The sequence below is a fragment of the Eumetopias jubatus genome, unplaced genomic scaffold (assembly GCF_037043125.1).
Source record: "Eumetopias jubatus isolate StellerSeaLion01/CBP00866 unplaced genomic scaffold, mEumJub1_p1.0 scaffold_8, whole genome shotgun sequence".
NCBI lineage: Eukaryota > Metazoa > Chordata > Mammalia > Carnivora > Otariidae > Eumetopias > Eumetopias jubatus.
The window spans coordinates 134,786,979-134,813,750 of record NW_028274814.1 but is presented as its reverse complement, the minus strand read 5'-3'; the positions used below and the strand labels follow the sequence as shown (position 1 = coordinate 134,813,750).

The following is a 26,772-nucleotide window of genomic DNA, read 5'->3' as shown; positions in this document are numbered from 1 at the left end:
TCCTTTCGGCTCCTCCCAACTTTTCCTGGTGATAATTTTCAAATATACAGAAACATTGAAATCAGCTTCTTGTATTCCTGACTCTGGATTAATTCTTATCTTCCCCCTCCCTAGCACTGCCTCCGGCCTGGACAAGGACAGCTTCTACCCCGCACCCCATTTATTTCTGCTCCCACTTTTCTCTTTGCAACATTGTAGGGAAAATGTACTTGAACACTTCAACCCAGCTGTCTTTAAGCTGAAGAGGCTAGAGCTGTGAAAGCTGGATATTTACTGCTTGGAAATGGGTTAGAATTCTTGAGTGTTTCCCTGTTGAGGGCTCCAATTGATCCCGGGTCCGTAGTACTAGGGAGAAAATGGGGGGTCTTTCTCTAACATAGGCATTCAGCCTCTTCTGTAATCTGGTGTCAGCCAAGTGGACCTGAAGCTGTTTCCCCAACAGGATCTGACTCTTCTGGGGGAGTTCCTCCTCACTCCTTTCCACCTTTTCCCATTCATGTTCCCTGCAAGATCTATTTTATTTTATCTAAGTAAATTGTATGCCACACGCAGGACTTGAATTTACAACCCTGTGATAATCACAAAACTGAGCCAGCCAGGCGCCCCTCCAAGATCCATTTTAAATACTATCCGTTCCAGAAACTGGCCCAATTTCCATCAGCAGGTTTCCCCAACTCCATCTGTTCCCCTGCTTCTACCATCACCCCTTTCGGTTTTATCTCACTTAAGCATCCCTCCATCTTCTTGCAGCGTTGCATCTTGTGTGCCATCTGGCCTGGCATCTGATGTAGGTGCTCCAGGTGGATCTGCTGGACCACGGACCAGAGGCTGGTAGGCACTTGACACATTTTTCTGGGATGGTCTCTGATTAATGCTCAGTGTGCAAGTAAACCTTACATTAAGATACTGGTTATTTTTGAGACAATGTAAAATAGTAGAACAGATAGGTGTTTGAATTAAGCTACTTGAAGATCTTTCTTTAGCCCTTAGTAGACTTATCATAGTGTGAAGCTTTAGGACAGAGACAAGGCTTGCCCAGTGATGCCAAAGCCATTAGTAGTAGTCTAATTTTTCAGTTTATAGCCAACGGATATTCAGTTGGAGGGAGACCAGTAACCTCTTCATTCTTTAGCTACCTAGCACAATACTGGACTCATTGTTGTAATCTCTTAGGCTTCCAGGTTTTATTCCCACACATTTTCCTTTCTCACAACCTCATACCCCCCATTGACTTCTTGGTTGGCAGGTAGCAAAACCAAAGTGTAACAGGCTAGGTAGCACCAAGTTCTGCTTTTTCAAGAAGTTACTTCTGACTTAGGCAGATACATGATCCCTCTGAGGTGTAAATTCTCATCCCTGTAAAATGAGGGGTGATTAGAGCAGGTCATCCATAGGGAACCATGTTAGAAGGTTGTCCTCTATAAACCAGTTAACAGCTCATTTGTATCAAGTCAAATTAGTGAAATTGACATTTAGCTGGTCCTTGGGTTTTTCCCTGACATTTGGATAAATTTATCTAAATCTATTTGTGAATTCACTTTCTGTGATAGTTTAGGAAAACTGCAAGCTAGTGCTTTTGCTTTTTCCTCTGAATCCCATGTATCAGGCACTGACTCAAACTGACGCATTCTAAGACAAAGATGTGATAGCAAAGAAGTAAAACAAGGTCAGGTGTCTGTCTCACACAGTTTATTTAACAATAGGTAATAAGAAATCAAATTTAACAGTCTATACAGTGATCCAAAGTTCATATTTATAAGTAATCAACTTTAATTGCATGATTTACAACAGTTGAGGGTTTTTGCTTTCTATTTTCAAGTTTTACAGAAAGTGTGTCTGTGTGTGTGTGTGTGTGTGTATGTGTGTGTATGGGGTGGGGGCAGGGTAAGGAGGAAGAAAGCAAGCAAAGAAGAAACCCCAGGGACATTTTGTATGTTAAAATCATCCCACTGGAATCGTTTCTTACCCTCTTTTTAATTTTTTCCTTTGTTAGATGTAAAAATAACGAAAAAAATTCTTTCAAGAAACAGAACCACAATTATAATACATCAATTTGGCAGCTGCCCCTGTATATTTTGAAAAAGTCATTTTTCTCTCTACATGTACAAATTATTTTAATACTTGAAGTTTTTACGCTCAGACTTACGGAATAGAAAATTTTCTGGAGCACAAAAGTTGACTTGAGGGGAGGAAAGGGGAATTTTTTTTTTTTTTTTTACATTTTTAAAAGAATGAACATCTTTGCACCCAGAGAAAAAAAAATTGGTATTTTAATATATATTTATATATATTTATATATATATAGAATGTAATTTTAAAGTAACATTAACCCCTTTTGTCCTCTGGTTTTAGAAATGTTCTAACTCTTCCATAAAGTGAGGAAAATAGGGAAAAATGTCAACCATCTGCACCAGTAAATAATAACTATTAATATTACATATTTTCATTAATTTAAAAAAAATAATAAAACCTATTGGAGGTGCAAGGCAGGAGCATGTGGTTGGCTTCACAGACCTCAGCCTCCTCCCAGTGCACACTTGAACCACACACACAAGGGGGAAAAAAAGGCCGGTGGTAACCAGCCATAACAAAAATATATTCTTTGTATTCTATCATCCCTCAGGTTCATCTGGCATGTTTGCTTTAAACCACAAACAGCTACTGCACAGTTCTTATGTGTTCCACGGAAAATTGTCTTTTAGGCTAAGAAAGATTCAAAAAAATTGTTTTCAGTACAAAAAGTCTTGTTAAGAGAAAATAATTTTTTTGCTCCCAAAATACTACAAGGTGTCTCTAGTGTATGTCTAGTGTACTCTGTGAGAGGTTTGAATTCAAGTCTGAGTTATCGGTGCTGAGTCCCAGGTCCGTGGCGCTTGCACCATGGAGGTTTGCCATGCCTGGATTGCTAGCGAGCTGAGACAGCATTGAACTCTGGTCCGGGCTGGCAAAATGCCCTTGTTCCATGGGGTTGGCCTGGGCAGCTACCAGTCCAGGATGTGGAGAACTGGTCTGTGGGGAAACGTGGTGTGGAGAAGGCTGAGGCTGCATCCTTGGGGAAGGGCTGGAGTGGGGGGGCTGGGACTGCGGCCGCGGAGAAGGGACAGGCTGGGGAGAACGCACTTGATTGGAGAGAGAAGAAGGGATCTGCTGGCCTTGGAGGTGTGGGGACTGAGCCTGGCTTGGGAGCATATGCTGCTGGGGGCTCATGGGGTTGGGCTGAGCAGGGGACCCCATCTGTTGCTGCAGGAGTCGTTGCTGATACGCCTGCAGGCTGGCTCCTGCCTCTGCTCCCAAGGCCTGGGGGAGCTGGCCCATCTGCCCCATGCTCCCTTGCTGCATCTGCTGCATGTGATGCTGCATCCGCGGCTGCGGCTGGGGCTGGGGCGGTGGCGGCGGGTAGCCAACTCCCTGGGGTTGCTGGAACTGGTTATGGTTGGCCATCCCGGGCCCGATTCCGGGTCCCGCTCCCTGTTGTTGCTGCTGCTGCATTATCTGCTGCCGCCTCAAGATGTCTCGGAACTGCGAAGGCATGGCGTTGTGGTTCATGTTCATCTGCTGGGCTTGGGGGCTCATCCCTCCCATGGGTGGTTGGAGCTGCTGCTGCGGCTGCTGCTGGGGCAGGCCAGCCCTCTGGACGCCCGCTGGCATGGGGTTCATGTTCGGCATGGCTGCGTTAGAGTGTACCCCCTGCTGGCCTGGCATGGCAGGCGGTTGCAACCCTGGCTGGCCCTGGGGCATGCCAGGCTGCCCAGGGAGGGGCTGCGGATTCGAGTTGGCATACTTGGCAGCCCGCTGCTTGATGAACGCAGCCAACAGCTGGGGGTTGGCATGAAGGATACTAAGCACCTGTTGCTGCTGTAGGGGAGAGCTGGGAGACCTGAGAGTCCGCAAAAGGTTTTGTAAGGCTTGTTGAGACACAGTGCCTGGTTTGAGAGGGCTCACACCTACCTGGCCCAGTCCTGGCTGGGGAGCTATATTCAAGGGCTGACCATGCTGGGCCACCGACATCATGGCTGGCCTCTGCATCCCAGGCTGTAGCTGCTGGGGCTGAGGCAATCCTCCTTGGACCCACTGTGGCTGTTGCTGCATCCCTGTGGGCCCCATCCCTGGCTCCAAATGCCCACTGGGACCTCTGGCCATAGGGGGTGGGTTCATACTCATGGGGGCCATCGGAGTCATCTGGGGCATCTGGTGCTGGATTGGCCTTTGAAAAATTTGCACGTGGGCCATCTGGCGCTGCGTCTCAGCTGCCCTCTGAATCTGCATTGCCATTTCCACTGCAGCAGGCGGGGGCCCCGGCAGGGGTGGCTGAGCAGTCTGAGGAGGGGTGGGAGGTGTCACCTGGCCCGCCGCCTTACCCTGGGAGACAGGGCCAGCAGCCTGAGTCCTGGGCAAGTAGGGTGGCATGCTGTTGGGAGGGGTGGGCTGAGGCTGAGAGGGAGGCGGGGGCTGGGGTGTCTGTGGCGTGGCTGGCTGCTGGCCTGTTGGTGTGGTGGGAGTGGCAGGAGTCGGGGAGGGCAGGCCTTGCTGCTGCCCCACCACACCGGTCCGCTGCATGCTAGCCATCCTCCTGCGGAGCATCTGGGCCTGCTGGAGCCGGTGCTGCAGCTGCTGCTGCCGGAGCTTCTGCTTGATGTTGAGGCAGAAGGGCACCGGGCACTTGTTCTCCTGGCAGTGCTTGGCGTGGTAGCAGCAGAGGGCGATGAGCTGCTTGCAGATGGGGCAGCCCCCGTTGGTTTTCCGCTTGCAGCCCTTGGTGTGCTGCACCACCCGCTTCATCTTCTGGCAGGACGGCAGTGAGCAGTTGGCGTTGCGGCACTGGCAGGCGTGCACCAGGGACTGGATGCAGCGCTGGATGCTCAGGCGCCGAGAGTCTCCTGGGCTCTGGGTGGCTGCAGCCTGTTGGCTGTTGCTCTCGTCATCTAAGCCGAGACCAAGTTTCTCCATTTTGTGGTCATGGTTTTTAGTGTTGTAGCAGGTGATGCACAAATCATAATCCTGGGGGAGAACAGGTGCAGTCAACTCTCCCAGATTTAAGTCACTCAAAAACATTTTGTGTATTCTGCTACGGCCCCGAAGCCCCCTTTTAGAGAAAGACCCTGCAGCTCCACCACTAGATTGTTAAGACCAGGCCCCTCCCCCTCTGCATGCCGCCTCACCACTGGCACCGAGCACAGGCCTGTGTGACAGCTGATCCTACTGCCTCTCGGGAACCCAGACACCCTCCCCCCGGCCCCCTGGGGCCTACCTCGCAGACAGTGCAGTGCCAGCGCGTCTCCACGTGGTGCTTGCACTCGTTGCAGGTGTAGACGAAGCGGTCCTGGCTCTGGGTGTGCAGCTCCACCAGCATGCACATGGTGGACCACTGGGCTCTTCGGAGGGAAGAGAACTCCAGGTGCTTGTCCCTTGCGAGGGTAAGGAAGGCGTCCCGCCCGTCCATGAGATCGCAGGGGATGAGGGGGTCAGGGTCGACGATGGGGGGCAGGGAGTTGGCGGCAGGGCCGGCGATGAGGCGGATCACAAAGAAGACCTACGGAAGAGACCGCCCCAGTCTGACTCTGGAATAAGAGCACCACGTGGCACTGGATCGACAGCAGCCGACGGGTGAGTCAAGCCGGATGCTCGCAAGGCTGCTCACAGACCTCTGGTCTCCTCTCTGAGGAGGACTACAATGGGCCTAAAATCGACATCTTATTCTCTCAGTAATTCCTTCTAAATAAAAAGGGTCTGGGGATGACAGCATACATACAGTGGACACTTCACCTCAAAGTGGTCCACTCTGAGATCCAATCCATGGGTGACTCCAAATCTAATCACAAGGGAACAAGTCAGACAGATCCAAATTGAGGGACATTCTACAAAACGATTTTGGGCCTTCACTTTCAATAAAATGCCCATATTATGAATGAAAAGAAAGCCAGAAACTGAGAAATGGCAACTCAACCTGACACATAATCCTTGCTTGGAGCATAAGGACCAGACATTAGAGAGTGGCACGGGGGGAAGCTTCCCGAGTGCGAAGCCACAGTGTGGTTAAGGAGAGGAGGTCCTCTTTTCTTAGAAGCTGCTTGCTGAACTACAGATAAAGAAGGTGTAGAAAAAGGTTAACAACTGGTGAATCTAAGCGAGGGGTACGGCAGGGGGTCCGCTATGCAACTTTCTGTAAGTCTGAAATTTTGGGGATGGGAAAAGTTTGTGGGGGTGGAAATTTAGCAAAACCTTCTTAGTCCTTGCTGCAGAACAAGAAAAGTCTTGTTCGTTCAAGTCTGAAATGACACAACCACCCCTAATTCCCATAACCATTAGCATAAAGGCTACAACAGGAAGCTGATATTGCATGTCTATTTTACATTAATTAGTATGTAACTCTAAAGATGAAAAATGCAAAGGTACCTTCAAGAGATGAGGAACTTGTGAGTAACTGCTGTACTGCCCACTACATTCTACCAGTTTCTCAGAGACTGAAAATCTGTGCCAATTGGCAGTAACACATGTAATATACTTGGGCAGCAATATTTGAATAAAACAAGATTAAGACATCTCTAAAAAAGAACAGGACAAGAGAGCACACTGAGACACCACCTGAACAGATGCCAAAAGTTAAAAGCATCAAGGGAGGACTGTGATGGGTGTTTGACCTTATAATATTGGGTTTAAGGTTGTGGCTCAAAGCAGTCCTAAAGCATGGAAGAGCATTGTGAAAGTGTGATGCACAGGAAAGCACTGACTCTAACAAGCGGGGAATGCCTCTAACAACTCATTTAAAATAGAGGTAAATAAATAAAACCATCTGGTGACTCCCTTGGAAATCTTTACTATGGCCAACCCTCCAGTAACAATTTTATTGAGTATTTCCGCTCTATGTTACCCTCTAGCTAAGACAATACTCAAATTTAAGCTAAATTGACAACCTTAGATTCTAATCTCCAACAGGTATCCACTACTTACATCTTCAGACTAAACAAAGGCAGAAGACTAGATCCACAATTTAAGTCAAGCCTATTATAATATACTCTAGGGACCTTTCCCAACTATTTTGTTATGCCAGAATCTCGTGACACTAAATACTGCTCGAAACAGCTAATAATTAATTGTTGATAATATCAAAATGAGACACTCACCAGAACTCAGAAACCCTGAAGATTACAAACAGGGTTGGAAAAACTACGCTGATGCTTTTAATGCACCAGACACAATACACCACCACGGAGATTTATAACAGCTACAAATCAAAGAAACCTTACCACTTCCTGTTCCCGCCTCCCACTCTAGCTATCCTCTCTTCTTTCTTCTTAGTCTCGATTTGATTTCTTCCTTCTGAACTTCAAATGGTCGGGCGCTCACGTCTTAAACACCAGCCGTGGTGGGCAGTGTTTCAGACTTCCCTCTCCGCCTTTCTCCCCACAAGTGGCTACATCTTACCTCTTTGTGTTTCTCCATCGTGGCATACAGTTTCTGCGAGAGGTCATTGGATACGTTGGGCATGCCTGGCTTCTTCTTGTTGCCCCTACTCAGGCTGCTCTTGTTTTTGCTGGTTTTCTTATTATTTTTCTTTTTAGCATTTTTGCTGTCTCCTTTTGTCACCTGCAGGTTAGCAAGAGGGACAAAAAAACGTTAACATTTTTTTTTTTAATAGATTTTATTTATTCATTTGAGAGAGAGAATGAGATAGAGAGAGAGCACGAGAGGGAAGAGGGTCAGAGGGAGAAGCAGACTCCCTGCCGAGCAGGGAGCCCGATGCGGGACTCGACCCCGGGACTCCAGGATCATGACCTGAGCCGAAGGCAGTCGCTTAACCAACTGAGCCACCCAGGCGCCCAAAACGTTAACATTTTTGTTAAGTGATCTGAATAATACTAATGGTAAAAGGGTTCTTCTTCTCTTTGGAACTGGAGATTCTAATCTTCTGCCTCTACCAACTCTTTTCACAGACCCCCTTTTTTAACCTGTTACTTACAGTAGACTAATGTTTACTAAGGTTTTTGCACTAATTTTCCTCCAGTGAAGAATCCCTATACCAAAAGCCTTCAATAAGACAATGGCAGCCTTAGCTTTTTGACTAGAAGAGCCCCAATTTGGATACCACTCAGATCCATCCTATTCCAGATTTGGGGCCAGGGCACAAGGAGTGGAAGGGTGGGATACCGAACATTCTAGAATTTTATGGGCCTACCATAAAAAAACAACTTGAAAAGTCAATCAATGGATTCAAACTACAAGGCTGTGAGGAGTTTATAGGCTACTACTTAAAAGTGACTTTAGTTAGGTCAGACTCAATGGAGACCATGGTAGCTATGCTATGGGGAAAAGCTCCTCAGATGATCCCCCTACAAAGCCAGATTCTGGCCCAGGTCTGTTTTCCTATGGTTCAGAATGCTCTGTACGTTTATAAAGTAGTGTTTAAAAAAAAAAAAAAGGTCCCAAATATTCAATCTGGATCTTTATGGAAAACACTTTTGCCAGCCCCCTGCTCTACATAGCTAATTTCCTATCAGTTTTTCAGGGTTTCCTTCCGTTTTCCACTGCCAGAAATCCAACGTTGCAGTTAAAAAGGGGGTCTGATGCTAAAAAGGTCAAAAATCACTAAAACAGAACATTAATAACTTATCTAATCCAATTATTTCTTGGCCAATTTGAAGAGCTCTTTTACACCCGAGAGCTTTAAGACCAAGTCAAAGGCTGAAGCCCACTCGTGGATTACACAAGAGAATCAGGGCAGAAGCTGGAAAGGAAAACACAAAGCCCTTACATCTGTGCTCTCGTTGCTGGTGTTTTCTTCTCGCTTTCGCTCTTCCTCCTCCTGTTCCAGTTCCTTAATGCTCTCTTCCAGAACATTGGGCCAGAAATCACCCTCAAAGTAAGGCAACTCCTTTGCACTTGTTAATCGATCTTCAGTAGCTTGTTTAAAAATATCCTGTGAAAACACCCCGGGACAAACAGGTATTTGTTTTTCTTTTCTCAATTTTTTTTAAAAAAGCATTTATCATTCAAAAGCAATCACAGCTAGTGGACACAAGAAACACAAAGGATTAAAACGTCTTCTGAAAGAAAAGTAGCAGAGATTTTATTGATGCCCCAGGGAGACATTTAAGTCCTAAACAGTGAAAACTCAAGGTCTGAAGTCAGTAGTTCTGGTTCTGTCTTTCCTCTGCCTGTGAGGACAGGGAGGTTACCTGCCTTTATAAAGCCGAGTGGGACATCTTCCTGCTAGGACCGAAGGCACAGGCGGAGGCACCATTAATCATGCCGTGGCCTTTCCTACTGCTGATAACACAATGCAGTGCAATGTGAGGAATGCCTGCCTTGTACCCATCACCCATCCCGACAGAGAAATATGTCCAAAACAACCCAAACCACAAATACTGGAAACTGCATGGCTACAGGCTGCTCTGCTGGGAAAACATCCAGTTCTTGCTTTTCTCCCCAGGAGTAAAAACAGATAAGAAACTTATCTGTTCAAGTTCTTATCATGAGACGCCCTCTAATCGTGAATGGCTATTAAGAATACGTTTTTCATCACATCTTTAAAACAGAGATTTGTTGATCTAAGACTCTTTTAAAACTGAGTTTTTCTTGCTTTGAAAAAGGAAGAACAAACAGATTTTTGTTAAGATAGTCAAATGGCAGACTACAGAGGAACAGGATCAGTCCTTGCCCCCCACTCCTCCTGACCTTGTAGTCATGGACGATTCGCTCAGACACGGCCTTGTCAAGCATCTTTTTGTACCACTCCTGCAGTCGCTTGGGCTTGGGTATCTTCTGGTCAGGAGGATGGCAATGGAAGATATAGTCGTCTCCCTCACTTGGGGGACAAGCCCAAATATGCCCTGTTGTATATCTAACAACACAGAGAGGTATAATATTGAAAAGTTTATCGTCCATTCCAGAAAGAATGCTACAAGGTGGAGTCAGTACAGAAACCAGTGATTTTTTTCTAAGACAATACTAAGTGTACTATCCAGCATCAGGCCAGAACCCAGGCCTAACCTACAGCACTTAAAGTGGGTCCACACTGTGAAGTTCTTGTTAGAGGCTAACCCTGGATCCCCAAATCCCACATTTGCATTTGAAGACCAAACAAAAGCTACAATGCAAAGGAACGTGGATGTGGATCCATTCCAACAAGAGAGTTAAACAGAATGCAAAATGTTAAGAGGAAGAAAGTGCAAGGTGAGGTGGTGAATATTCTCAAGCACATGTTTACCCTGAAGGTAAGGAATCAGACTCATTTGCGTATCTCCAGACCTTAGTTTGCTTTTGGTTCTGAAATCCAGGTATGAAAGGATCAACTCCAGTTTCAGGTTCTGGCCCTAAATGAGTAACAACCTTCCAATCAAACTGTACCTAACAGCTCAACTGAACAAAATAAAACTAATCTGGAAGGAGTATGCCTAGGGTCAAAATACCCATTTCTGTCCAATTGGCAACACTGAGAAAAGGAAGCAAAAAAAGTCACCTATCTCCATGTTTTAACCTACGTCTCACCACAATACCACGGTGGTAATTAGTTTAAGACCTAATTAGTTTAAGCTAATTGTTTTTAAAGATAACATTTATCGATATGCTTACCCTAATTTCTTGACGTATTCTAAATATCCAATTAGAATCTCATGGTAGACTGCAGTCCTCAAGCATTTAGGACGGAAGAAATGAACACTGTCAAGGTATGATATGTAAACTCTCCTGTATCAAGTGGGGAGAAAGAAACCAAGTCAAGTCACATAAGGAGTTCTTGCTGATGTGGCTAAAAACACAATCTCTCTCTTCTGTGCTTTTTTCACCTCATTTACACTACACATCACACAGTCACAGTTAGATAAATGACAAGACTGTGCACCCTTTAGGGGACTTTCGTGAGCCTATGGCTCTATTATAGTCTCTATTATAGTCTCAGTACCCTGTAGTGCCTGAAGTATAGTATATTAGTATTTATGGATCCAAATGTATTCTGGCAGCATTCTTATTCTGGCCTTTATACTATTTTGGAAAGAAATTCTAAACCATATCCTAACTTTATTTGTGTGACATTCTTTCACATACTTCTCAGGCAAGGTACTTAACACAATCTAGATTTAAGCCATTTTCTGAAAAATAGTCTGCTTCCCACTTCCAATTTCAGGCTGCTGTTCATATCCCCTTCCTTATTACTATGACTGCATAAAAGCAGTCTTGAGCAGTGAGAATTTGCATTTCCATTTCCAAATCAAGCACATCAAATAGTTTCTTGCCCATAATGCTTTTTGCCTATTAAACTTCAACCCCCCCCCTCAAATTTGGAAGATAGCTGTGTTAAGTCCTACCTCTGGTTGGGTGGAGGGCAGTCAGAGCCATACTCTTGAACATGCATGCCAAAGAAGCACAAGTCAACACCGTCTATCTCTTCAAAGGCAAAGAGGGCTTTGGTTCGGTATGGAAAGGATTCTGCCATCTCTCCACTATCTACAAACCTACACAGTTCAGATTGGAAAGAAAAACCACAACATCTCATTCAGATCAGAATTATCAGCAGTAACTGTATTAAGCACAAGGGAAGAAAAGGGAAAATTACTGGATACCTTGCTTTCATGCCTGGTTTCACTTCCACAGTTTTGTCAGAAGCATGAACTACCCGAACAGTGACCTCTCCTGACTCAGGGTGATTTTGTCGCCTAAGAAAGTCATTCACACGATTCTCCAGAAAGGTACCAAGCCTGGTGGATGGCAACCCTAGAAACGAAGAAGTGAGAAGTTTGGCAATAACCAAGGTGCAAATTTATAATTGTTAAAAGTCTGACACTTCAATATCAAATATAATTTCTGCTTTTTCCGTACAAATAGGATAACTTGATTTTGTTAAAGCAATGTGGTGAATACTTGAAAACAATCTTTTAAAAAAAAAAAATGGACTACTTCATGAATTTGTGTGCCATCCCTGCATAGGGGCTATGCAAATCTCTGTGTCATTCCAATTTCAGCCTATGTGCAGTTGAAGCAGACATGATAGTCAATTTAAAGTGTCTCCCACCCAACTTCTTTTTTTATTTATTAGAAAGAAAGCATGAGCGGGGGGTGGGGAGAGGGAGAAGCAGACTCCCCGCTGAGCAGGGAGCCCTAAGCAGGATTTGATTCCGGGACCCTGGGATCATGACCTGAGCCAAAGACAGCTGCTTAACCAACTGAGCCACCCAGGCACCCCTCCACCCAACATTTTATTTGGAAAATTTTCCAATTTCAGAAGTTAAAAAAAAAACATGCCTCAACTACAGTAATATTTAAAAAAATGACAATGGTTGGGTATTATGAGAAACCTTACAAGAAAAAAAGCAATTTGTAGGTCAATAACAAACTGCAAAGCATCCCCAAAATTAAACCAAATACCAAATAATGTGATAATCTCAACTGTATGGTACAATCTCTGACTACAATTCCCCCCAGTCCCCAAGCAAGATAGGTCTGAAAGAAGCCTTGCTAATGGTATGGACCAAATTGAGATAACCACACATGAGATGGCAATTCTGGGTAGTATTTCTACATGTGGCCCCCAAAATGAAGAATTATAGGAGAAAGAAAAACACGTATCTTGCACATTTCAAATCCTGATCCTTTTAAGTAATCTCTACACCCAACGTGGGGCTTGAACTCACAACCCAGAGATCAAGAATCACATGCTCTTCAGACTGAACCAGCCGCCTAGCCCCTTGGATGGGTTTATTTTAACTATGCTTCACTTAAGTATTGCTAGGCTTTACTTGTAAGAATAAAACTTACTTTTAGCAGAAAACTTATTTTCTTTCCTGGTTCGTGCAGATTTCTTTAAGCAGCCATCACAGACAAATCTAAAATGTAAACCAAGACTTTGCTTACACAGCTTAGATAAACATTTAAAGTTAACAATATTCTAGTAACACAATCTACCATATATATGTACCAAGTTAAAATTCAAAAGACAACCTGGGAGAAATATTTCTAAATATATAACATCTTAAAATAAGCAATATACAAAAAGTGTTTAGAAATCATTAAAGGAAAAAAAAAAAAAGAATAAAAAAAGCCTAACTGAAGAACAGTCAGAAAACCATGAGGAAATGTGAAGGGCATATAAACTGGTTGACATATGAAAATATGATGGACTACAGATGAAAACAGGAATTTCAGTTTGGCCAAAGTCTATATTCCTACTGGTAGGAATATAAATCAGTATGTTTTGAGTAGTACCAATAGACTTAAAAGGTAAACATTCTCTTTGTCCCAATTACATAAGGATGTGTGTAAGTAGAATTTCTTACAAAAACTTGAGAGCACATTAAATACAAAGTGACTGATTTCAAGTTGCAAGAATCACTGCAAGTCTTTTAACTGTTCTTCTTACCCAACTCTTTAATTAAGGAGAGCACTAAAAAGGCCTATCTAAAGATAAGCCATATATACATCAAATGACTGTGATTTTTCCCTGCATGTTAGTTTCTAGAAATGTGTTAATTAGCCACCTCTTTCCTGTGATCCCCAAACCAGTATCAACAATCAAAGTAAAGAGCAGAGGATAGTGTAGCTATCCTATCTTTTTTCTTTTAAGTTTGTATTTATTTATTCATTTAAGTAATCTCTACCCGCAACATGGGGCTCAAACTCATGACCCTGAGATCAAGAGTCACATGCTCTTCCAACTGATCAGCCAGGAATCCTGAGATCCCATCTTAATGAATCACTTCATTCACAGACACCCCCAACCTTGGAACAGAACTGGGATCAACTCCATTCTGGGAGAGTGAAAGGAGACCCATAGTAGTAGACAAGTGTCACAATGGACAAAAATCCACTTACTGTTGTCAAAGTCTTTGATGATGTGCAACTTAAGTTACATGTGGAGAATATTCAGAAAAAGAACACGGGGCCCAAGAACAGCTTGTTTACTAAAGTCTGTTTGCAGTCATTTCTATGAAACTCTTTCACTGGACAATAGACATGTAACTTACTGTCCAACCCCTCAAAACATCAAATCCTAACCCATTTCACCATTTAGTAAACCATTCACAGCATGACATTTTCTCACAGGTAAGAACAGAGCTGCCCATGGACACCCTCTGTATCTTCTAATTTTCCTACTATAGCCAGTATAAGTAACACTCAAAATCTGGCAAATTTAATTCCTTCTAACAACTCCTTGCTAGTTTCCAGGTGCTAGAGATTTCTTATCTCTACTGATAAATCTTTCAAAAAAATATATTTTTAAAGATTTTATGTATTTATTTGACAGAGACAGCATGAGAGGGAACTCAAGCAGGGGGAGTGGGAGAGGGAGAGGAAGAAGCAGGCTTCCTTCTGAGCAGGGAGCCTGATGGGGGGCTCAATTCCAGGACCCTGGGATCATGACCTGAGCCGAAGGCAGATGTTTAACTGACTGAGCCACACAGGTGCCCCCCAAAATACTTACTTTTGATGTGTAATGATTACAAATGAATTTTATTTTTTTTTTATTTTTTATTTTTTAAAGATTTTACTTATTTATTTGACAGAGAGAGACAGCAAGAGAGGGGACACAAGCAGGGGGAGTGGGAGAGGGAGAAGCAGGCTTCCCACTGAGCATGGAAGCCTGATGCAGGGCTCGATCCCAGGACTCTGGGAGCATGACCTGAGCCAAAGGCAGATGCTTAACTACTGAGCCACCCAGGCGCCCCGACAAAATAATTTTAAATACCAGCAGAATAAAATATTTGTACATGGATTAAAATAAGCCATGCAAATTAACAGAAAGACCTGTATTTTTGGATTCTAGTTTAATGTTTTAAAAGTGAATTTGAAAATTTTTAAAAAATATTTTATTTATTTAACACAGAGAGAGAGAGAGAGAGAGGGAGAGGGAGAGAGAGAGAGAAAGAAAGCGAGCACATACAAGCAGGGGGAGTGGCAGAGGGAGAAGTAACAGACCCCCAATAAGAAGGGAGCCTGACACGGGGCTCGATCCCAGGACCCTGGGATCATGACCTGAGCCGAAGACAGACGCTTAACAGACTGAGCCACCCAGGTGCCCCTAAAAGTGAATTTTAGTTATCTCTCTCAATCCGAAACTAATTTTAGAGACAGTAACTTTGAAAATATGATACCATCATTGCAAAGACAAAAACTTGCTATAATTCACAAAGAAAAAGTCTAGAAAAAATAGTAATGTCTCACCCAGATGGCCAGATGATTTCATGATGAAGGACACAGATCTGATGCATCTTTCTTCCACACTCTGTACATTCAACAAACCTAGAATGAAAAGCCAAAAAGTCAAGATTAGAACCAAAACTTTAACCAAATCAAAACTTTCCAACATTTCCCCTGATTCCTGACAATTTAAGACAGCCAAGATCACATCCAAAGAATTGAATTGTTTTTAAAAAGCTCTTCAGTATTATAGGCAGAGCAAAATTCAAAAAAATTAAGTCATTGACTATGACAATTTTATTTTTATTTGAGAGAAAGTGCACGACACAGAACTTAAGCAGACTCCCTGCTGAGTGTGGAGCCCGATCACATGACCCCAAGATGATGACCTGAGCTGAAACCAAGAGTCAGACGCTTAACCAACTGCGTCGCCCAGGCACATCAAAAATTTTATTTTTAAAAGATTTTAAGTAATTTCTACACCTAACATGGGGCTCAAGCTTACAACCCTGAGATTAAGAGTCACACGCTCTACCTACTGAGACAGCCAGGTGCTCCTGGATGTGATAATTTTAAATGTGACTGTGGGCAGGCAGTAAAAAGTGAAAGATCACTGCTGCTTAAACTTCCAAAGAAGTCTGATGCCATTTGGATGCCTGGGTGGCTCAGTCAGTTAAGTGTCCGCCTTCGGCTCAGGTCATGATCCCAGGTCCTGGGATCGAGTCCGGGCTCCTTGCTCAGTGGGGAGGCTGCTTCTCCCTCAGCCTGCTGCTCCCCTTGCTTGTGCGCTCTCTGACAAGTAAATAAAATCTATAACGAAGTCTGACGCCATCCTACCCATTCTAGGAGTGCCCAGAGTACTAGCACGGTTCTGTACTCTCTGAGTGGCCTCACTACAAAGTAGGGGAGTATAAAGATGTTTGAAAATGCACAGGACAGGGATGCCTGGGTGGCTCAGTCGGTTAAGCGTTTGCCTTCAGCTCAGGTCATGATCCCAGGGTCCGGGGATCAAGTCCCGCCATCAGGTTCCTTGTTCAGCGAGGAGCCTGCTTCTCCCTCTGCCTGCCACTCCCCCTGCTTGTGCTTTCTCGCTAATAAATAAAATCTTTAAAAAAAGAAGAAAGAAAGAAAGAAAATGCACAGGACAACAGGAACGGAACACATGACACTCAGCACAGGTAGGCTGGAGCTTCACTTGGGCCTAAACTATTCAAGGGGATTTAGTGAAATGCAGACTTCCACATGCCCAGGTGCACAGTGCACGGTGCACGTATGTTGTGTCGGTCTATCCTCAGACCGCACCAGCTATGCAAACAGAGAATGAAAGGAAGAGGGAATATCAAAGTATATGGACCATTCAAGCGTAACTACTTACAGTTCAGGATCCAGTGTGTCATTTTTTCTCTTGGAAAATTGTTCTTTATTTATTGTACTAAGGAGAAAAGAGGGACACAATGAGAAAATGCAATATGTAAAGATGAGCAATCTGACTACTATTCTAACCAAAGGAACAAATCTTGTAAAAATGGATTATTTAAGTCTTCTAAGAAGATACTGAAGATACATTAAACAGGTATATTTTAGGCTCCCACACAATGTACATTTTTTACATAAAGGAATGCCTACATTTTTGGAAAGAACTTTATAATCTATTTCCTCTTAGAGGAAATGGAGAACCCAGGAACTTATAAAGTCTTGTCTACTACTCTTGGTATTAGGTTTTTATACCTTTTTTCTTTTTTAAAGATTTTATTTTTAAGTAATCTCTACACCCAACGTGGGGCTTGAACTCACCACCCCGAGGGTCAAGAGTCTCTTGACTGAGACAGCCAGGTGCCCCCAATATTTACACCTTTTAATATTTTAATGTTAGTGAGCTATTAAAAATTGTATATATGTAGGGCACTAAACCCCTATTTAAAATTAATATTCATTTCTCAGGGCAGTCTAGTCAACATTTTATTTTAATAAAAAAAAATCTCAATATTAAAAATACATATTTCAGGTTACTTATCGTTACCCAGAAGTCATTTTAAAGGGTAAAAATTCTTTATAATATTCATTTTAAAACTTTCACATGGCCTATCCCCAAATCTAGCACACCACATTGCTCACAGCCTTAGAGAGCTAACGTCTTAACCTTCTCTACCTAGAATAAACTTCAGGAGGCCCAACTTTGACTACTGTTATTCCTCCTCACAAAAATGAGGACATCGCCACATTTAAACTCTTTCCTACTAGGTATAGCCTAGAGATTCTCTAAATGGCCAAAGTCCTTGCTTTTCAAAGAGCGTTCTGAAGACCAGAGGCATAGAAGGACCGGGAGCTTATCAGTAATGCAGACTCTCAGGCCCACTATAGACCTATAGAATTGGAAAGCGGTTTCTATGCCCTTTAGTCTTAAGAGATTCACTGTCCTATGGTTTAGATGTTATGGGAAGCCACTCAGCTGTACCAATGGTAAGGTTGCCTTCCTTTCCTATCATAGAAGGAACCTAGTTAGAGCTAGTCAGGCTGATTTATTTAGCCAAGGGTCAGAAAATCTCCTTAAGGTTCAAGGGGACCCAGCATCTACTCCCCAGACTAGCACCCAACTCTATTATACTGTAGTTCAATGGTGACTGAAGGAAAAATTAACCAGTTTTTCCTCAGAAGCCCTATTTTTTACTAGTTTAACAATTCCACACTTTTTGGAATGTTCTAAACTGCTTCTGTTTATTATAGGTTAAACCAGGAAAGAAGGAACTGAAGAATATTAAAAGCACACCAAATAGTTCTTTCTTTCTCAAACAGTACACACTTGAAACACAGTGTCTAACTACATCTTAGCAATCAGGAGAGCTATTAGCCGATTTAGGCTATGTTTGAAAATTTGTCCTGGCATTTACCACACACGGTAAGAGCTTGTGAGACTGCAAAAGCCCAACCAAGTCTCTTTCTTCTAGGCCACTCTAATAAGTGCCTAAACCCCTAATGTGAAATGAATGTCAATGATTATAGTGATTTCAGGATTGATAACCTACATGAGAAGCTATAAAAGGAAGTTATTTGTTCAATTCCCCTTCAACTTAAAACAGTTAATAATGAAGTTCCCTTGCACTACAACCTGTCAATTTTTAGGAGAGAAGCTGTTTCCTTATAGACGAAATACCTAAAATGAACATCCAATCCATTGTTGATATATTTCCCATATCAGTGTTGAAAAAACTTTCTGCTGTGACAGAAATGTTCTCTGCCAACATGGCAGCCACTACCCAAAGATGTCTACTGAGCATTTGAAATGTGAATTTTTAACTTTATTTCCTTTAATTAATTTGTATTTAAATAGCAAACTGTGGCTAATGGCTACTATACTGGCAGTGTAACCCAAGACCACCTAGCAGCTTAAGGATAATCACTTGACAACAAACCAAGACAGCACTTTCCAAAATAATGCAGTTACTTACGTTTGAGGCTGGGAAGGGTCATCCCCCAAAGAAACGCTCTCCCCTTGGATTTCATTGAAACACTTCTCACAGAAATGATACCTGTCGGCAAGAAGGCCATACTGGGGTGAACTGTTCCGTTCACACAACACAGCCCAAGCCAAGCAACGAAGCCACCAATCACAGCAGGCCAAGGAGGGGGACGGGAGCAGAGAGCAGGTCATCAACGGCGACAAGGACATTCAATGATGCAGATTTATGGGCCCCACAGTTTGGTTTTTTTGTTTTGTTTTGTTTTTTGTTTTGTTTTTTGTTTTTTGGTTTTTTTTTGCAATCAAAGCCAAGTGCAGACAACGACAAGCATGAGGGAGAAAAAAAAACACAAAACAAACGAAGAAATGAGGGATTGCAAGACAACAAAAAACATAAAAGCAAGACAAGACAACACAAAGCAGAAAGCCAAGGCAAAGCACAGATTAGCATTAAATATCTCAAATGGGATCACAAGTAGCAAATGATTACAGCAAATAAAAAAGTTTCACTTACACAGACCTACATTCTTTCATTTTAGTAATTAATGCTACTTGATGCAAATAATCAAAAGGAGGAAGGATAAATATACTGGAGAGAGAAGAATTGCTACTCTATTACTGAAACATAGCAATCAACACACTTCTCCCCATTTCCACAACAAAATAAGTAACAAATAAAAATCCACCATGGATACAGAACCAGGAAGCAATCACCTAAAAACAACCCTGAATTGAAAAAAATCCACAAAATTTCTTTTTGATCCCAAGGAAGCCACATTAAAATTTTGTTTTTGTTTTCAATGAAAAATCTGCACAAGTGCTTAAATACTGATTGTAGCCATCAACTGACATAGCTGAAAAGGCAAAAAGAAAGGCAGTGGTGCGAGCAGGCACATGATTACATGTTCCTTAGGTACAAAGTTTACAAACACTGCACACCGACATTAAAAATCCAAAAACGGTATGTCAAGACTGCAGCATGAGCAAAGTTTCATGCAAGTTTTTTTTTTTTTAAAACATTAAGTGCTTTTAACAACTTAATTCAGTTTTCGTAGGTATTAACAGTGAAAAACTGTGGATTCTAATGATTACAACAAAGCATTAGGAGAGTGCACCTAACTTTTTGTAAACAAAACAAAAAGTTTAAATGACTTTTTCAAAGCTAGAAATGCAACTGTAGCACACAAGTTCAGCAAGAACCACCACCATGGACTTGGTTTTATTAAAGAATATTAACTGCCCAGCCTTGTTATGACTGTCTCAGAGCCCCAAATAAACATCCTACAGAAGTTATATTGTAGGCTGATGATTGAAAATAGAGGAGACAGATCATGCTTAAGATAGATTAATGAATGCCATCTGGGTGATTACAGCCACTGTTTGGCCAGGAGAAAATAAGGCAGAGGTCCCTAATTTATTAGAACTCTAGCATCCACTGGTACAGACCTATTTTTTGGAGATGCTCCTTTTTATTTGCTTAACAGAGGCAAAGCAAAAAACTCTGAAATCCTCTGTTTTCATATGCTCTGAGAAGAACAACTTAGTGATAGGCTGCACACAAAAAGGAAACATTTCCCAAAAGATAATAGCTGGCTAACAAATTTCTGGCTAAAAGTTTTTTGGAGAGTTTTTGGAAAGGAGCTAGATTGCAGCAATTTCAGGGATAAGAAAAGACTAATTCGTTTAAAAATTTTCTCAGTTTGCCTCAGGCTGTGTGGTAAGCCGTGAAAAAGACAGGACAATGAGAAGTGGGGGCTGGAATATAGTCCCACTTATGCCACCAACTCACAAAAAGTTGTTTAACCTCTCAAGGACTCGGGCTCCTGCCTTATAAAAATAAGGGGCCAGACAACTGACACAAGGTTACTTTCTGCTAGAAAACTGTACTGATTCTTCAAACAAAGGCAGAATGCTAAGACCAGAACTTGTGCTATACAGTTGTTTTCAAGCAAGGTACACATGAACCATGAATGTATGTGTGCTGGTCCATCCGCATGCAGTCCCTGGACACACGGATATGTGGACCATGGTCCACACACAGTCGAGCTTACCTGTTCTGGTAACTGTAGTAAGTGGCATCACGAGGGATTGTGCATAACTGTTTGCCATAGCAACAGAGTGTCTGTGGAGAGAACTCCAACTGCAATAGAAACCATTTGTTAAATAGTACATAGGCCTGAAAGACAAGCTAGAGTATTCATAATGGCAGATCAGAAACGAAAGTCAGTGAATTCTTAAGTTCTCATTTATATAATGGGCTAATTCAGTTTCCAAGAGCACAGAGAGAACTAAAACCATTCTAGTATACTGTAGCAGTCCCACTTACCCACAGGCAAAGACCACACTCTCGTGAATGCCTAAGATCTCGCATAGTACCAAACCCTACGTATATGTTCTTTCCTATACATACATACCTATAATAAAGTTAACTTGTAAATTAAGCACAGAGATTAATAACGAATAATAAAATAGAACAATAACAACATACTATAAACAAAGTTATGTGATTATGGTCTCTCTCAAAATACCTTACTGTACTGTACCCACCCTTCTTGTGATGCTATGATGCCTAGGTGATGAGATGAAGTGAAGTCAATGATGTAGGTATTCCGATGTAGCATAAAGGCTACTACTGACCTCTTGCTAGTATGTCAGAAGTTGGAGCATCTGTTTCTGGACCCATGGTTGGCAGAAACCAGGGGAAGGAAACCCACAGATAAGGAGGGACTATGGTACTGTATTAGCTCACCACTCTGAGGTAAGCTTAGCAGTCATGTCCTTCAACCACTCAGCAAAAAACTCAACAGGATAAGATGAGCTCCCTGTGACTTGGTATGCACGGAAAAACCAGCACATGCCAGGCAATGTGCACCCATAGGTGAAAAAGATCCAAAGTCCTACTCCAGGTAAGTTTACAATCTGATGATGTAGGATTCTAATTAGTCAAGTTTTCAGTAATTCTTGTCCATGCAAAAATTTCTTACCTTTCTGCCACAACAATATCCAAGGCTTTGCATTACTGGGTCAATTTCTTGTTCAAAGACTTCAGACAGCTTGGAGCAGTATTTGTATACCCGAGATGTTTTCCGATTATACAACCAGGCATTGTTGAACATAAGCCAAATGTCATCCACATACTGCCAGGGCTCCTGATACTGTCCAGTGTCTAACTTCCTCTTGATGGTAGAAAGGTCCATGGGGCTCTTCACAATATCAAAGTAATCCTAGAAAGGTAAGTGACACCAAGAAACATTACCTCAAAGTCTCAGTATGTTTTAAGGTAGATGGTGTGTCTTCCTATTAGCATCATGAGAGTTTTCCAGAAAAGTTGAGTCTCTGACCTGACTGTATGTCCAAGAAATTGACTGATGGCCATCACTTTTTTTTAAAGATTTATTCAATTTAGAGAGAGACAGCACATGAGCGACTGTGTCAACTGGGGGTAGGGGAAGAGGGAGAGAGAATCCTCAAGCAGATTCCCCGCTGAGCATGGAGACCGACACACGGGGCTGGATTCCAGGACCCTGGGATCATGACCTGAGCTGAAATCAAGAGTCGGCTACTCAACCGACTGAGCCACTCAGGCATCTCCATCGCTTCTTTAAATTACTAGTCTATAGAGATTATGAAGCAGCTCAGACAGCAGAAATAACAGAGCTACTATGTAGACTTTCCAGACAGTAGGCTGGAAAGTAGGCTGATGATCTACTGAAACAACTCCAGATACTTTACCATAGTATATGTGCCATCCATTTAATGACCAATAAGTCAAACGACCTTAACATTTTAGTACTAAAAAGAGCCTACTGATGAGAAAACTAAGCCCAGTGAACATCAGTGATCTAAGACCACAGAAAAATATAGGAAAAAAGAAGTTACTAATGGAGTTTGCCTCTGTAAGCACTCCACTGCCTTATCCAATACCACTTAGAAGCTTCAAGTGAAGCCTGCCAGCAGCCTGGTGTAGAAAGGCAACTTTAGAAGCAGATGAAGCTAATTTGGTCCATCTTTTCTACGAAATAAACAAACGTATGACCCAGGAATCAAAATCCTAAATGTATGACCCAGTAATCAAACTCCTTGGTATATACCCCCAAAAAACAAAAACATACACCCACACAAAATTTTGTACACGAATGAATATTCATAGCAGCACTACCCTCAAAGGTCAAAAAGTGTAAACAACTCAAAATGTCTATCAACTCATGAAGGGGTAAACAAAATGTGATATAGCCATACAGAGAGATATTGCTGGGACACAAAAAGGAACAAAGTATAAGTTCATGCTATAATGTGGATGAACCTTGAACGAAGTCAGTCATACAAAACAACACATACTATTTAATTCCATTTAATGAAATGTCCAGGACAAACAAATCCATAGAGACAGAAGTAGACTAGTGGTTGGATGGGGGAAGGAAATGGGAGTGACTGCTTATGGACATGGGGTGTCTTCTTGGGGGGTGATGAAAATGATCCAAAATTGACTAGTGACAGTTGCACAATCCTGTTAATACACAGAAATCATTGAATTGTACAGTTTAAATGGGTGTCTCGTATAATATGTGAATTATATCTGAATAAAGCTGTTAACATATTAAAAAAAATCAAAAGTACCACCACATACTTACAGGGATTCCAAGAAGTTGAGGGTCCACAGGTTGACGAAAGGGAAGGGATTCTGGATCCTGTCGGTAAAGTGCCTCCAAAGTTGGCATCAGTGCCTGTCGTAACTCTTCTGGTTTGAAAACTTAAGAGCACATTTAAAATTAGTTATCAATGAAGCAAAGGAAGAAAAAAACGCTTGAGTTGAAGCTATGGAAATATCTCACAAACCACAAAACACAAATCTGCCTACATTATCTCCATGAAGGTTATCACTTAGGACACACTTCCTATTTCTAATTCCTGGTCTGCATCAGGTAGCACCTTTAAAACACCATGTCTAGTCAGCTTTAAACACCCTTCATGGCTCAGCTAATTTTTCAGTCAGAAATTCAGTTAAGATAGTCTTGACCAAGTAGAAACAGAATCCTAAGCATTCTAAAAATTTATGAACAGACTTGTCAAAAAAAACATTCCAAAAGATACTAGCAATGGGGAGAGGCAGGGGATGCTGTCAAGAATAGAAAGAAGTCCTCATTAACGATAACAGTATTTAACAAGTCAGAAATTAGACCTGGTATTGTCTTAACACTAAAGGAATCCGAATCCCTGAAGGAAGAGTCCCTCATTAAATTTAGCGTGGTGTTTTAGAGCTGAGGAGGACACATTTATTATTTTAATGGCAAATGTTAGATTTAAGTCTAAATAAAGAGAGAACTAAATTGTTATTGCCAATGGACTGAGTTGATCAAATTTCATCCCAGTATGTTCTTAATGTTTCCTAAAGGTCAGGAAAGATTTGCTGGTGTGATCCAAATGGAATTAATTTAAGCTATTTAAGAAGCTATTCATTAAGGGTCTAGTATTGAACTTTAAAATACTCTCAGCAGAGACCTTGTTGTTTCTTCTATTTACCAATTATTTTTTATCTTCAGGAGGGGATATCTGTTAGTACTTTAGGTATTTTTCACTTCATGGTGGGGGTGACCATGAAAAAAATGAAAAAACAGAAGGGAGAGAATACTTTTTCATATCTGCTTATACTCAAAAGAAACAAAATCTGTTTTAAAGACAGATTCCTAACAATAAGATTGGGTTTCTTGCAGCCTATATTAAAATAACATCTCAGTTATATAAACCTTATTTAAATAACTGTTTTAACCCCAACCTGTTAAGCTGCATTATATTAATGAACACCTTTATATATACCATCTTTAGGAGCCAGCAGACTCCTCCCTTGGGAGAAGTCCTACCTCTGCCATAGAAGGGATCACTAAGAGCCATGAGAAGTTCTAGTCCTAAAGTAGTTGGTAAATCAGTTTTTGTGGGAATTAACTAAAGAGAGTAACACTCTATATCAAGCAGAGCTGCTTGCTCGGCTTGACTCATTAATATTTAAGAGTTGGTTGGGAGCAGAGACTCTGAATCAGCCTGCCTGGGTTCACTTACCAGCTGAGTAAGCTGGGGCAAGCTACTTAACCTTGCTGAGCCTCAGGTTTTCCCTGCCTGTAAAACAGGGATCAATAACTCAGAGTTGTTGTAAAATTTTTAGAGGAGACAATGCAGGTGGCACAATGCCTGGTGCCCAGGAGGTTAACAATAAACAGTACTATTATCACTGCTATTATTTCCTGCATTTCAGTCAAGGATATGTAACAATTTTTCTCCTCTGAAAAAAAACAATTTTGAGAAGTTATTAACCACCCAACCCTGAAGAAATGATGGGTGTGACTGACCCAATGACTGCAGGAAGGAAATGCACCTACAGAAAAGAAGAAGTCTTCCCCGGGTGGCTCAGTGCCTGGGTGGCTCAGTCAACTGTTAAGTGTCTGCCTTCGGCTCAGGTCATGATCCCAGGATCCTGGGATCAAGTCCCACATTGGGCTTCCTGCTCAGCGGGAAGCCTGCTTCTCCCCCTCCCACTCCCCCTGCTTGTGTTCCCCCCCTCTGTCTGTCAAAATAAATAAATAAAAATCTTAAAAAAAAAAAAAGAAAAAAAAGAAAAAGAAAGAAAGAAAAGTCTTCCCCAACATTAGTAATAACCCAGATACCAGGCCAAAAGGGCTCTAAGCTTAATGAAATCACTTTAAAATCAATTTCAGAAATCCAAGAAGCCTGATCCCATTCTACTCAAAGTCTACGGTTTTTTCCCTGCCTCTAGGAACAGAGAGCCTAAGAGACCTACTCTTCTTCTTTGACTGTCCCGGGGCTGGGGATGACTGGGTAGCTGAAGTACTTGGCTGGTCTTCCTCCTCTTTTGTTTCAGTCTTTAATTCAGTGCCTCTCTCTTCCGTTTCTATAGGTTCCATTTTACAGTCTTCTGCTTTAGTCTGAAAGAAAAGGTAAATATTTTTAGTATTCCAAAGACTCGCCACCAGGAAGCAACAAGATCATTATCTTATTTACCCTGTCTTGGAGACCTATCCAAAGGTCTCATGCAGAAATCAGTGAAATGAGAATTATCAGAATGCTAAGTTGGGTTCCCAGACTGAGGTCCTAACCAACGGCAGTCCTCGCCCTGCTCTCACCTCTGGAATATCCTCTGGCTGAGCATCAGCTGGTTCTGGTGGATCCACTTCCATCTTTGCCTCCATTTTCACTTCCTGTGAAGACTGCTTCTCAGGAATGGTCTGAGAATTCACTTCTGTGCTACTAGTGGATGGTGGGTTTGATACCTGCCCTTCAATGCTTACAGCTGGTTGGGAAAGCTGGGCAGAAAGAGAGGAAAACACACAAAAATTTGCCAATTATACAACCACAGTTTAAGCTCCACAACAAGATCGCATGATTAACCACCTATCTCTAGAGTCCTATCATTATATTCATTTATGGTGCTTTCAGGTACTCGGCCTATTTCACTCCTTGAAGTAAATGGTGCTTCAGAACAGAAGACTGAGGACTTGCAAATACTGGCTGGCTGGCTGGCTATACATGAAAGAGACACTCAACAGTTTCTGCACTAGCTGTCATTCTGTAGCAGTGTGTGAGGGCTGGGGTCTCAGAGATGACTTCCTCAGGGGAGCTCACATTTACAGAGAAATCCAAAGAAATGATGGATTGACTAGCTATTTTGTTTTGTTTTTAACTTTCCAGTGAGAAGGCTGCAAGTGTAAAGAAAAAGCAGAGAGCAAATAATGAACTCCCATACTGAGTGGCTGTTCTGAATCACCACACTCTAATGGGATAACGAGCAATCTCTCATTTTCCTAGGTCTTCCAATAAGAAACCTCATGAGTAGTTAGTATTTTCAGGAACTACCCTAATCAAAAGTTTCCTTTCTGAATTCTGCTGTTCCTTGCCTATCAGAGGGTGGGATGAACCAATTGCTGACTTACAGTGTTTCATGAAGTAGCTATGATTCATGGGACTTCTCCATTCACCAACATGACAGAGAAGTAAAATGTAAGTATCGGTGAGCAAGTAGAAAGTTCTGAGCCTTGACACAGAATTCTATCAGTAAGGATGCAACTATTAGATGTGAACTTGGATTTCTGTTATGTACATAAAGAGCCTCTCACAAGGAAGCTACAGACTGTTCCAGGCCCAAACTTTTCTCATCTTAGGTCATGATTTTCTAACCTTGG

At 42.2% G+C, this 26,772-nt stretch overlaps 1 protein-coding gene and 1 non-coding gene across 2 annotated transcripts in view; both read right to left on the bottom strand.

Annotated features, from left to right (window-relative positions):
* Nucleotides 1-1,674: 1,674 nt before the first annotated feature.
* The window catches only part of EP300 (EP300 lysine acetyltransferase), an 84,751-nt gene continuing 59,653 nt past the window's right edge, over nt 1,675-26,772 (bottom strand). Inside the window, exons 15-31 of the mRNA XM_028115674.2 lie at nt 25,717-25,896; nt 25,374-25,518; nt 23,215-23,333; nt 21,568-21,807; nt 20,635-20,723; nt 18,573-18,653; nt 16,502-16,558; nt 15,151-15,228; nt 12,748-12,815; nt 11,556-11,706; nt 11,301-11,447; nt 10,570-10,683; nt 9,673-9,838; nt 8,750-8,914; nt 7,423-7,584; nt 5,249-5,530; nt 1,675-4,998 (exon numbers count right to left, since the gene is read on the bottom strand). Of these exons, the coding sequence (XP_027971475.1) occupies nt 2,794-4,998; nt 5,249-5,530; nt 7,423-7,584; nt 8,750-8,914; nt 9,673-9,838; nt 10,570-10,683; nt 11,301-11,447; nt 11,556-11,706; nt 12,748-12,815; nt 15,151-15,228; nt 16,502-16,558; nt 18,573-18,653; nt 20,635-20,723; nt 21,568-21,807; nt 23,215-23,333; nt 25,374-25,518; nt 25,717-25,896 (4,449 nt within the window). The 3' untranslated portion in view covers nt 1,675-2,793. The remainder of the gene's footprint in view (nt 4,999-5,248; nt 5,531-7,422; nt 7,585-8,749; nt 8,915-9,672; nt 9,839-10,569; nt 10,684-11,300; nt 11,448-11,555; nt 11,707-12,747; nt 12,816-15,150; nt 15,229-16,501; nt 16,559-18,572; nt 18,654-20,634; nt 20,724-21,567; nt 21,808-23,214; nt 23,334-25,373; nt 25,519-25,716; nt 25,897-26,772) is intronic.
* On the bottom strand, nt 11,875-11,976 carry LOC114218561 (U6 spliceosomal RNA). The gene has a single exon (XR_003611215.1). It is a non-coding gene; the product is annotated as a U6 spliceosomal RNA (small nuclear RNA).